The 12,196-nt window shown below is 58.6% G+C and overlaps 1 protein-coding gene and 1 long non-coding RNA gene across 2 annotated transcripts; one reads left to right on the forward strand and one right to left on the reverse strand.

Annotated features, from left to right (window-relative positions):
- The first annotated feature begins 529 nt into the window (after positions 1–529).
- Positions 530–7,678, forward strand: SPATA20 (spermatogenesis associated 20). The gene is made up of 16 exons (XM_037056847.1): positions 530–647; positions 765–944; positions 1,041–1,105; positions 1,285–1,439; positions 1,515–1,658; positions 1,751–1,952; positions 2,265–2,395; positions 2,496–2,600; positions 2,827–2,901; positions 2,999–3,208; positions 3,296–3,488; positions 3,814–3,982; positions 4,254–4,465; positions 5,918–6,117; positions 7,165–7,245; positions 7,392–7,678. The coding sequence occupies exons 1-16, from the start codon at positions 571–573 to the stop codon at positions 7,560–7,562; spliced, it is 2,370 nt and encodes a 789-aa protein (XP_036912742.1). The 5' UTR covers positions 530–570; the 3' UTR covers positions 7,563–7,678.
- A 432-nt stretch (positions 7,679–8,110) lies between these two features.
- On the reverse strand, positions 8,111–11,433 carry LOC118994226 (uncharacterized). Its single transcript, XR_005068010.1, has 3 exons — positions 10,581–11,433; positions 10,040–10,167; positions 8,111–9,528 (listed from the first exon to the last, which is right to left on the reverse strand). It is a non-coding gene; the product is annotated as an uncharacterized LOC118994226 (long non-coding RNA).
- Positions 11,434–12,196: the final 763 nt, after the last annotated feature.

The following is a 12,196-nucleotide window of genomic DNA, read 5'->3' on the forward strand; positions in this document are numbered from 1 at the left end:
TGCCCGCAGGACTCTCTTCTGACCTTCGCTCCAGGAAGCCCTCCTTGGACCTCCGTGCTGGGCCGGAGGTCCCTGTGTAACAGCACCCTGGGCTCGCCTGCCATAGTCTTTATTGCTGCAGGGACCTGTCATTATTCAGGCTTCCCTGCAGCACCACCCTCCCAGGCTGAGCCCCTTGAAACCGAGGTTAGTTTCTGATCCCACCTGCCCCATCCTGGGGGTCCGGTACAGGACCTGGCCCCACAGAAGTGTCCAGCCAGTCGATGTTGAGTGAGAGAGTCCTCTCTGTTGATTTTCTCTCATTGTCCCTCACATGGTCTAGTCCCAGACTGTATTCTTCCCCTGTCCAGCCACCAGCAACAGGCAGACTTTTCTGCCCAGATCACACACCGAGGCGTGCCAGAGAGCCACCCCCAAAGCTACCACTCTGGGGAGGGGCCCAGTTAGGGGAGAGCACGGAGCCTGAACCAGCATTCTGCCCATTGTGACTCACCCTGACCTCACAGTCATCATCCTTCCCACCGCCAGGTCCAAGAGGTTGGGGGAGACTAGCCTGGCAGGGACTCCCCAATGAGCCACCTTTCTTCACCCACCCCAAAACACAAGGGGGAGCACAAAGGCCACAGTCTCCCCCGTGGTTCAGAAAGGTGTGTTGGGCCGAGAGCAGGGGGTTCTGGGAGGGGTGCCGCAGGGCAGGATGGGGTGGAGCGGGCCCCTGGGATGGTGGGGAGAGACCCCTGGCCTGACCCACCTGCTTCTGCCAGGGGCAGCTCCTCCCGGGACAAGGACCGAAGTGTGACGGTCAGTACTGCAGTGTCCATGCCTGCTGGAGGGAAGGGAGGCCGCACCAACTCCTCCCAGGCCACGGCGCAGAAGGTCTCCAACCGCCTGATCAGCGAGAAGTCACCGTACCTCCTCCAACATGCTTACAACCCTGTGGACTGGTGAGTGCCTTCCCGATGGCCTTCCTGGGGCAGCCGGGCTCTCCACCCCTCCTCCACCCTGGGCTAGTGAGCGATGCCTCACCCTGCCCGGCCCAGGTACCCCTGGGGACAGGAAGCCTTCGACAAGGCCAGGAGAGAAAACAAGCCGATTTTCCTTTCAGGTACTGACTGTCCCCTGGGATGGGGAGCTGAGTGGGGGTTGGTAGGGCAAGGGTCCTCCGGGTCTGGGACACTCCCAGGGAACCAGAGGTCAGGGCCTCTTCAGTCCGGCTGGGCCCCCTTGGCTGGCACCCCTCTGACCAGTCACTGGTCCCCACGGGGGCCCCACGGCCCATCCCAGTGGGGTACTCCACCTGCCACTGGTGCCACATGATGGAGGAAGAGTCCTTCCAGAGTGAGGAGATTGGCCGCCTGCTCAATGAGGACTTTGTCAGTGTGAAGGTGGACCGGGAGGAACGGCCAGATGTGGACAAGGTGTACATGACCTTCGTGCAGGTGAGTGGTCTCCCCATGGCGGGGATTGTCCAGGCACAGGGCCTGCTCCCCTCACCTTCGCCCTCTCTCCACCAGGCCACCAGCAGTGGTGGGGGCTGGCCCATGAGTGTGTGGTTAACTCCCAACCTTCAGCCCTTTGTGGGAGGCACCTATTTCCCCCCTGAGGATGGCTTGACCCGAATTGGCTTCCGTACCGTGTTGCTGAGAATACGGGAGCAGGTGGGTGTTCGTGGGGGGGGGGAGGTCAAGGGTGAGGGATAAAGGGCCCCCCACCCCGTGCCGACCTCCAGGTCTGTTCCTGCCTTGCACAGTGGAAACAGAACAAGGATGCCTTGCTTGAAAATAGCCAGCGTGTCACCTCAGCCCTGCTGGCCCGGTCGGAGATCTGCACCGGTGACCGCCAGCTGCCGCCCTCCGCGGCCACCATGAACAGCCGCTGCTTCCAACAGCTGGACGAGGGCTATGATGAGGAGTATGGTGGCTTCGCTGAGGCCCCCAAGTTCCCCACACCGGGTCAGAGCCCACCCCCTGCCCACCCTGCCCGGCCTGGCATTCTGATGCCCATCTGGGTCAATGGCTTGGTCACTAACCTCCTGCTGTCCTTACCCTCATCTTGTCAGTAGCTCTCTGATCAAGACCTGACTTATAATGCCAGCAGTGACCCCGACAGTGACCTGGATATAGACTTTGACCCCCTGACCCCAAGCCTGTCAGAGAGACTGACTGCCATGTGAACTCCTAACCTCAGCCTGGCCAAAGGCCTACTGACCACCCAGATCGGCAGCCCCTATGCCCCATCCTCTCACGCCCTTTTGGTGCCCGCAGTGATCCTGAGCTTCCTGTTCTCCTACTGGCTCGGCCATCGACTCACCCAGGATGGCTCTCGGGCCCAGCAGATGGCCTTGCATACCCTGAAAATGATGGCCAACGGGGGCATTCGAGACCACATAGGGCAGGTGAGCGGGGCTAGGCACTCCCTGGGGGGGGCAGCAAGAGGCAGTGTGCTCAGGGCGGAGGCTGGGGTCGGCCTCCAGACCCACGCCCCACCTGGTACAGGGCTTTCACCGCTACTCCACGGACCGCCAGTGGCACGTCCCCCACTTTGAGAAGATGCTCTATGACCAGGGGCAGCTCGTGGTGGCCTATTCACAGGCCTTCCAGGTAACCTTTGACCCCAGCCTGTCTGTCTACCCCTAGCTGCCTCTCCCAAGGTCTTCCTGGTTATTTGTGGCTCCCCTTTGACCTCAGCCCTAATCCTCTTCCACAAGACCAGTACCCAGGTTTCCTCTTCACCTCCTGGGAAAATGCTGACTGCTGTCCCAGGGACCTAGACCTGGACCCAGGCTGCCCAGGGACCTCTGTTGACAGCCTTCTTCGTCTCCCTCAGATCTCTGGTGACGAGTTCTATTCCGATATTGCCAAAGGCATCCTGCAGTATGTCACTCGGAACCTGAGCCACCGGGTGTGTGTCCGCTGAGGCAGGCAGGCCTGGCTATGGGAGGGCTCGGGGCCTTCACTGCTCAGCAGGCTGGGGCCAGCCAACTCTCCCCTCCCCACAGTCTGGAGGCTTCTACAGCGCAGAGGATGCAGATTCACCCCCTGAGCGGGGCGCGCGGCCCAAAGAGGGCGCCTTCTACGTGTGGACTGCCAAAGAGGTCCAGCAGCTGCTCCCAGAGCCCGTGCCTGGTGCCACCGAGCCGCTGACCTCCGGCCAGCTTCTCATGAAGCACTACGGGCTCACCGAGGCTGGCAACATCGGCCCCAGCCAGGTGAGGGCTCCTGGGGGCATGGAGGGTCCTGAACTGGACAGGCGGACAGGCGAGTGGAGGCTCTCAGACAAGGGCTGTTTTCCTCAGGACCCCAAGGGGGAGCTGCAGGGCCAGAACGTGCTGACCGTCCGGTACTCTCTGGAGCTGACCGCCGCCCGCTTTGGTCTGGAGGTGGAGGCCATCCGGACCTTGCTGGACACGGGGCTGGAGAAGCTCTTCCAGGCCCGCAAACACCGGCCGAAGCCACACCTGGACAGCAAGATGCTGGCCGCCTGGAACGGTGGGGCAGCCGTGTCTGGAGCCCAGTCCATTTATAAAATTACCCTTCACAGCCCCCCTGTGTGTGTCAGGCAGCTGCCACGAATTCATTTTTCCCTTATCAGTGTAATCATCTCCGAATGGAGGCTCAGAGTTGAGTAACTCATCCAAGGTCACGACCAGGGGCTAGGAGCCCGGTCCTGGAGCCCAAGTCCTACTCCATCACTGAATTGCTCCAGAGAGGCATTGGGGCTTCGGTGGGGAGGGGGGTGTAGGGTGGCAGGGAGGGGACCCACCTGGAGGGCGCCGGCCAGCTGCTTGTGATCACTGGCATCTCTTCCCTCTAGGACTGATGGTGTCTGGCTACGCAGTGGCTGGAGCTGTCCTGGGTATGGAGAGGCTAATCAACTACGCCACCAATGGTGCCAAGTTCTTGAAGCGACACATGTTTGACGTGGCCAGCAGCCGCCTGATGCGGACCTGCTACGCAGGCTCTGGGGGCACCGTGGAGCACAGGTGGGGAGCGGGGGAAAGCTTGTCTCCCGGGGCCGCTCAGGCCTGTGTCTCTGCCCATCCATCTCCTCCCCTCTGGGTAGACCCCAATGCTGGCTCTGCCCTCTGCCCGCTTTGAGCTCTTGACCTTCCTGGGCCCACTGGCTCATCCAGGAAGCGGGCTAATGGGACTCACAGAAGAGGTAGATTTCTAGTGTTCAATGAGATAATGCAAGAAAATCGCTTCCTCTGTGAAACTGCCTCTCTCTCCCCTACCCTAATGCTGTCCCCTCAGCAACCCCCCCAGCTGGGGCTTCCTGGAGGACTATGCCTTCGTAGTGCGGGGCCTGCTGGACCTCTACGAGGCCTCACTGGAGAGTGCGTGGCTTGAGTGGGCTCTGAGGCTGCAGGATACACAAGACAGGCTCTTCTGGGACTCTCGTGGTGGCGGCTACTTCTGCAGTGAGGCCGAGCTGGGGGACGGTCTGCCCCTGCGTCTGAAGGACGGTCAGTCAGGGCGTGCAGAGCTGGTCTGGTTTCCTGGACCCAGCTGGGGCTTGATTTTCCCAGAGGGAGGTGTAAGCTCACTGTGGTGGTGATGGGTAGGGGCCGGGTCCTCCTGGGTTCACATCTTCACCACTTGTTATTAATCAAATGACTTCCGGCTGGTCTCATACTTCAGAGCCTGGGTATCTTAATATGAGAAATTGAGCTAACATTGGTATTGCCTTTACAGGGTTGATGTAAAGATTAATTGAATTATTCTGTGAACATGCTTAGCCCAGTAACTGATGTGCCTGGATTCATATACTGAACGAGGCCGAGTTGGTCCCTCCCCTTGTGAAGCTTTCAGTGTAGTAAGGGAGACAACTAGTAAATAGTAATGCTTAATGCAAAAATGCACGCACAAATGTGTAGTTAAAAGTGTGAGTGCCATGAAGTATTGTAGGAGGTCTCCATTCTCAGTAGTGCCTACTGTCCCCTGATGTGTCTGGTCTAGAGCCACAAGTCCCAAATATAAGCTCTTGAGAGCAGGGCTTTGTCATTGCTGTATTCCCAGTGTCTAGCACAGGCCTGGCATATAGTAGGTGCTCAATAAACATTAGTTGAATGAATGAAAGGCAATGAGAACAACAGTGGGGCCTAACTCAGCTGGAGGGAGGCCAGGGAAAACCAATGATGTGTTATTTAATCAAGAGTCAGAGGACAAGATGGGGGCCCTGTGGTCGCAGAGGAGTTGGGGAGGGATTTCAGACCAAGGGAACAGCCTGTGAGAGGCCCAGAAAGGGCAGCCTACGCCATGGAGGGTGGAAGCAGAGGCCAGCTTGTGAGGGGAGGGTGCCCAGGTGAGGAGGGGGGTTAGCTCCCTGCAGGTTCTCGTAGGCATGGCAAGGGGTGGAAGGCTCTGAGGAGTTTTAAGTGGACTGTGACCTGCTCTGGTTTGATCTATGCTGTGCTCTGATCAATGGTGGGGAAGGGATGGGGGCAGGGGAAACAGTTAGGAGGCTGTTTGTTGATGACATTCAGCCCAGATAAATGCTGGCAAAGGCCCGGACGAGGGAAAAAATGTGAGATGGGAGAAGCAGAGGATCTGGGTCTATTCTGGCTGCAGACTCAGCCATCTCAGAGGAATTAGAAGTAGGAGGTGAGATAAAGGAAGGGAGGGGCAAGGAGGATGCCACTCTGGCTGGAGCAGCTGGGTGGTTGGATGGAGGTGTCAGCAGTGAGATGGGGGAGCCGGGAGCCAGCAGTTCATCCAGGGGCAAGGGAGTCGAGTGTGCGTGAGGGAGAGCAGAGGAGCAAGAGCTGCTGGTGCTGGCATCCACTCAGACTGGGCCGCCCGTGGGCGGGCAGGGACCCTTCTCCATCCCCTCCCCCAGCCACCTGGCCACCGTCCTGGGGCTGGGTCCTGTAACCCAGGGACCCTCCCGTATGGCTCTGCCCCTCTTCACTTTGCAGACCAGGACGGCGCAGAGCCCAGCGCCAACTCCGTGTCGGCCCACAACCTGCTTCGGCTGCACGGTTTCACGGGCCACAAGGACTGGATAGACAAGTGTGTGTGCCTGCTGACTGCCTTCTCCGAGCGCATGCGCCGTGTCCCAGTCGCGCTGCCTGAGATGGTCCGAGCCCTCTCAGCCCACCAGCAGACCCTCAAGCAGGTGGGGGATTGAGGGCACTTGGGTGGGGACCGTGGATGGGAGGGAAGCTAGGGCCACAATGGAGGTTTGGGGACATGGGGTAGGGCTCCTGGGGCCGTTCCCCAGAGCACCCGCCTATCCGTGTGTGTGGCCATCTAGGAGTACGTGTGTGCAGGTGTCTCTGAGGGAATACCTATAAGGGCTGCTCTGTGCAGGTGGAGGAGTCTGCGGGGGTGTGTGCCTGAGAGGCCTCTGGCACAGGCAGGCACCTCTGTGGGTGCCTGTGGCTGGGGGGTCTCAGAGCAGGGGTGGGAGCAGGGGCCCCTATGGTTGGGGGGTCCCTGTGGTTGGTGAAGTGTTTCTCTTCAGGTCTCCGTGTACTGGGAAGTTTGGTCTGCCAGTGTGTCTGCAGATATATGCTTACCTGCACATACATTGCTCTGTGTGTTTTGCTGTGTGTGCACGCCTGGAGGTGTGTGACTCCGCGTCTGCCTTTCTGAGTGTGTGCTGGTGCGAGTTTTGTCCAGGGGATGTTTGCCTGTCTGCATGAGTGTGCCTTGCGTTAAAGTTTGCCTGCTTTCCTCAGCGCACTTGCCTGTGTGTCTCACCCTGTGCGTGTCCATGGTTTGTCCTCCTGTGTGCGGTGTCTGCCTCTATCTGTGAATCTGTGACGACTCTGTGTCTCCCCATGTGCTGGTCTCTGTATGTGCATGTCTGTCACGGCACTGAGTCTCTGTGTGTGTGCTGAGTCTCCCCATAACTGTGTCTCGGCCTCTGTGCATGACACCACCACCTTGTGCATTTGCACATGCATGTGTGTGCATGTGTGTATGCTCGTGTGTTCCCGTCTGCCGAGCAGTGAATCTGAGGCAGCCTTCTCAGATTCTGGGGGATGTTGCACTGAGTCCCATTCCTTCTGAGGGATGTCCGGGGGTGGAGGAACGATGGGGAAGCCCTAGTAGACCTGGGTCCAGCCCTGCTGCACCTGACACTCAAGGGCGCCTTGGTGAGAGGGGGCTGGGGCCCCTACGGTTGGTGGTCCCTGAACAACCTTTCTGTTGTGGCTAGATCATCATCTGTGGAGACCCCCAGGCCCAGGACACCAAGGCCCTATTGCAGTGTGTCCACTCCATCTACATCCCTAACAAGGTTCGTGCTATGAGCTCGGCCCCACCCTCTCCCATTAGCGCCCCCAGTAGCTCCTTCTCTGAAAGCCTGGGGAGAGGGAACCCTCAGGGTCTCTGCAAGTGTCCCAGCGGCCCCAGGTGACCCTCTCTCCTCTGCCACTACCCCAGGTGCTAATTCTGGCCGATGGAGACCCCTCCAGCTTCCTGTCCCGCCAGCTGCCCTTTCTGAATACCCTGCGGAAGCTAGAAGACCGGGCTACCGCCTACGTGTATGAGAATCAAGCCTGCTCCATGCCCATCACCGAACCCAGTGAACTGAGAAAACTGCTGCATCAGTGATTGCCTGGGCCCCCTGGGCACAGCTCCCCCATCCAACAGAGACTGGGCCCTGCAGAACTTGCAGCCATCCCTGGGTACCCTGTCACCAGGTCACCTGTCCATCTTCTTGCCCCACTGTGGGCATCCATTCACCTTGAAATAAATCTGATGGTGTCCCGTGGTGACCTCAGAGCCTGGGGCTTGCTCGTGAGAGAGGGTCCTTGGGCCCTAGCCTGGGACCCAGTGATCTAGAGCCCCTCCCTCTGGGAGCCCCTAGCTGACCCCTCTGAATTCCTCCTTCACTTTCAGAGGTCAGCAGGATGACCCTGCCCCCTGGCCACTGTCACTGTGGTGTGGCTATAACTGAGGTCAGGGGACTGGTAATGACTTCCAGGGGTGGAAGTTGGGGTGGGGGTATGGACTTGACCAGGAGGGGAAAGGCCAGGTTTTGCCCTCGGGTGCTGTGAAGCCGGGAGCTTGCCCTCCTCTTCCTGTTGTCTTCTGTTTAAAGCTGGGGAAGGAGCAGGAGGATGCTTCATATGAACTTTTATTTTTCGTGACGTGGCCCCGTGTGCACACACTCCAGTTCACAGTGGGAGCTGCTCTTATCAGGACCGAGGGCGTTCCTTTTGGGGTGTCCATCCAGCCCTGGGCCTCGCCAGGATGGAGCCGAAGCCTTCCCGTAGGAGGCCGGGGAAAGAGTTTCCTTTCATCTGGAACATCTGTTGAGTTGGAAGTCCGTCTCCAAATCAGAGTTCTTCCAGCTGTGGGGAAAGCTGGTGCCTTGCTGCGACCTCTTCCTGCCCCCCCACCCCCCACCCCGCCACATTGGAAGATACAAGCCTCGTTCTTGGCACCCACCTCTTCACAGGCCCCAGAAACCCCATCGAGCTTCCACTGTGGGAAGAGAACTAGGAGGTGTGTGCTTTGGGAAGGGCAGAGAGGTAGGGGATGGGGCTGACAGGCGGCGCTGTCTTCTCCACTCCAGACCTTCAGGGTCTGCTGAGCCTGGGCATCCTTTTAGCTGCAGCCAAGCAGTGCAGGTACCCAGAAGAAGCTGCGGGGCATCAGTGGAATGAGGGCACTGCTTGTAGGGATGTCAGCAGTGAGAAGGAATAGGGCGCAAAGGAGCTGGGAGGCTGGATCGAGTCACTCCAAGGTCTCCTGAGGACCATGGCCATCCCCTGGATACAATCACACACAGTCACACGTGGTCACTGGGACCAGGGTTTAGCAGGGCCCTCGGTGCAGGCCACCAGCCCATCTGGAGGGGATTAGGGCTCCGGCCAACAAGGTCAGCTGTCCCCTTTCTGGCTGGAGCCTGCTCAGCCTTGCCAGGAAGTCTGAGGGAGGGCTAGGCAAATGTAGCCTGGTCTGGGGGCAGCGAGGAGGGAGGGTGGCATGTTGTGAAGTGCAGGTGGCCTTTTTGGCAGTCCAAGCCTTGGCTTTGGAAAGGTCTAGGCAGTTTGCAAAGTCCTCTTATGTCTGATGTACCATTGATTTTTTCATGAATGAGGTGACAAGGTACCTTTGGCCTCATACAGATAAAAATATTCAAGCTCCAGAGAGACTGGCCTAAGACCACTCAGCACATCAATTCTTTCTGTGGCCTTCAGGGCACAGTATAGATCACCCAGGCTTCCTCTCCCCGCCAGGAGGTGCGGGCACAGCTGTGAGGGAGGATGCATTTGGTGTCGCCTGTCCCTCCTTCCAGTGTTCCTTCTGCTCTGTATCTTCTCTTTCCCTTCTGCTGGTACCAGACAGGCACCTGACACTGAGATTCTGTAAATGGGTTCAGAGGAAGGAGGTGGGGCCTGAAAGGGTTAGTTCGGAAGAGGGCAAGTCTGAATGTAAGTCTTACTCACACGTGTGATTTTAAGTCTGTAGCTTGTCTTCCTCATGCCAGTCCCTCTTGGCTATGCTCCTTGCTCTGCCCGGCCGCACTGTCCTGGAGGAGCTGGGGGCCAGGGCCATTGGAGGCAGGGCCCTGTGGTTTGGGCAGTCACTTAAGTAATTTCATCTCTCAGAGCCTCGGTTCCTTTATGTAAAAAAATGGGACAACCACCACCCAACTCCCAAGGCTGTGAGGTGACTAAATGGAACAATGTATCATCGCTGAGCAGAGAGCATCACAGATGGGAAGATTATCTCGATTCCTGAGGAAGCCAGCCAGGCTGTGAGGGAGGCGGAAAGGGGAGAGGGCTGGAGGGGCTGCTGGCAGTGCTGCTCTTGGGGCGCCCCCTCAAACCCAGGAGAAATCTTAGAGAACACGCAGGCTTAACTTCTGGGTTGGGAAACTGGGGCCCAAAGGAAGGAATTTCTTGTCCCTCTCATTCCCTCTCTCTGACTGAGGTTATGCATTCCTTCATATAACACAGTAGATTTATTAAGCACCTACTATGTGCGGAACACAGGATTAGGCCCCGAGGAGTGAAATGGACATAGCCCCTGCCCCCAGGGAACATAAAACCGAGAGAATGAGATGATCATTTCATTACCACAAACGTAACCATGTAGTCCCAGCCTGGGCAGAGTGCAACGAGGCTCCAGGCTCCTGTCTGGCTCGGTGCCGTGTCCTGAGCACCTTGGCACTTGGGCACCGTGAAATAGCTGGAAGAAGGCCACTCTGAGGAGGGGATGTCAGCGATGAAGCTTGGAGGGTAGGAGTTAAAGAGGGTGTCAAGGATTCCTTTGCTTTTTCTATGGGTCCTGTCTCCTCTCTCCCCTTCCCCATTCTGGCTAAACATCCCTGAAGCAGATTATGAGTCCCCTGGTACCACGAACAGAGACCAGGATGCCTTAGGTAGCAGGTCACCCCACACCCCTAGCCCAGGGAGGTAAATCTGGCTCTCAATTTGTCCTGATGGTGCCTGTGTCTGCCCCTCTTTCTGCATAAGTTGTAGAATGGAGTTCCGCCCAGAGTCCTGGGTGGCCTGGATGGTTGATGAAGGTGTTACGCCTGCTACTCCCGGGGAAACCTGACCAAGCCTCTCTGGCCTCATTTTCCCCTTGCAAAAAGCGGGTGGTTAGAGTCACTACCTTCTCTAGGCCTCTTGACACCATCCGGGAAGGGCAGGCCAACCTGGCAGACTGCGGACCGGCGGGAGGGAAGAAGGTGTCAGACACACGGAGCCGACCATAAATAGGCCCCTCTCCCAGAAGACCGCTGCGACTTCAAGACTCTGGCTCTGCACACTCAGAATGAGAGCAGAGGCTCCCGCCAGGAGAAAGAAGCACTTAAGAGATCTGCTCATTAGCATGAAATGCAAATGAGCCCGGCCTCATTTGCACAACTCGGTGCCCGGATTCGGCGAAAGGACAACCAGGGAGGGAATGGCACAACAGCAGCAATGCCCTCCCCATCGCACTTCCTGCATCCCGCCCGGGAGGGAACCGAGACACCCACCCCAGGAGGCGGGAGGTGCAGGGCGGGGGGGTGGGGGGGGTGGGGTGGGTAGGGAGCTGCGCTAGTGGCGCAGCCTTGGGGGAGCCCAAAACGCCGGGGAAGAGGGGGAAGGGGACGGTGCGGGAGGTCATTTAGTCTATTCCTCTACCTCTCCGCAGTGGTGTACGCCCCCCGAAGTCTTGGGAGGACAACTTGCTTGGTTCGGCCCTATCTTTCGCACAAGCGGAAAAGAGCTTCCCGACCGCTAATCCTCGATGTCCTCCCCTCCCCACCTCACCCAGCGCGCAGCACTCCCGCGGCGCTCTGCTCCCTGATACCCATAGCCTTTTGAGGTGGCAGTAAGCGGGAACTGTGGCTTACTGAGCTCGGGACTCGGGAAGGTGAGGCAGGGCGGGGGCTGGGATCTGGCCGTGCGTGGGCCCGCTCCTTGGTAGGATGGAGGTATACTAGGAGAGCGCCCGGAGAAACTGCTGTCCTGCGGGCAGCCCCCCCCCCCCCATAACCCATACTGGCGCTTGGGAGGGAGAAACTGAAGCACAGAGTGGGGTGTTGGTGAAACTTAGCAGGTTAAGAGTCGGCAAAGCCCAGCTCTGGGCTCCCACCCCCTCCCACACACTTGAAACTCCCCCAGCCCCAGGTCCACTCTCTGGAGCTTATCTCTGCTCTGCAGCCGCTCCTGGGGATCGGGGCTCTGGATCCGGCGTAACCTGTTCGGGGCCACGTGTTCCAGAGCAAAGTCCCAGCGTGGGATTCACGCCCTCCATAGGATCCCTGCGAGCAGAGGTAATGAAACTCAGGAGTGTCAATGTGAGGTCAGGGTCAGCGGGTTAGAGTTAGGAGACCAGAGTCAAAGTAGTTGTAGAGGACTAGAAGCGGGACCAACAAGCCCAAGAGTTGCTGGAGGCCACGCCCAGACCTTGCCCACCCCTGCCTTTCCTTGACTCCGCCCGTTTCCCCAAGTCTAGCTCCCTTCAGCCTGAAGCCCTATGTCCTGGACGTCCTGCCCCGCTCTTCTTCTTCCTTAGTCCGGCTCCCGGGTTCTACTCCAGAATGGGGGACTAATCAGTTGGCTACCTAGATTTCGCTCTGGGACCCTAGTCACACCCCACATCCCGGGCTGTCTGCCTCCTTCTTTCTCCACGCCCTCCCAGAGCTGAGCCCCGCCTTCCGGCTACGGTCCAATTCAACAGTCTTGGACAAAGGATGCTGGGGGGCTGTCTGAGCTATATCTCAGGACCCCGCGCCGAAT

This window comes from Sturnira hondurensis, unplaced genomic scaffold, assembly GCF_014824575.4.
Source record: "Sturnira hondurensis isolate 20B ecotype Veracruz unplaced genomic scaffold, ASM1482457v3 Scaffold0009182, whole genome shotgun sequence".
NCBI lineage: Eukaryota > Metazoa > Chordata > Mammalia > Chiroptera > Phyllostomidae > Sturnira > Sturnira hondurensis.

Excerpts from the sequence above, each read along its gene's own strand:
- SPATA20 (XM_037056847.1), top strand. The coding sequence starts at position 571 with ATGAGCCACCTTTCTTCACCCACCCCAAAACACAAGGGGGAGCACAAA. Across the intron at positions 2,396-2,495 it reads TTCGAGACCACATAGGGCAG|GGCTTTCACCGCTACTCCAC; the intron begins GTGAGCGGGGCT and ends CACCTGGTACAG. Across the intron at positions 3,489-3,813 it reads GATGCTGGCCGCCTGGAACG|GACTGATGGTGTCTGGCTAC; the intron begins GTGGGGCAGCCG and ends TCTTCCCTCTAG.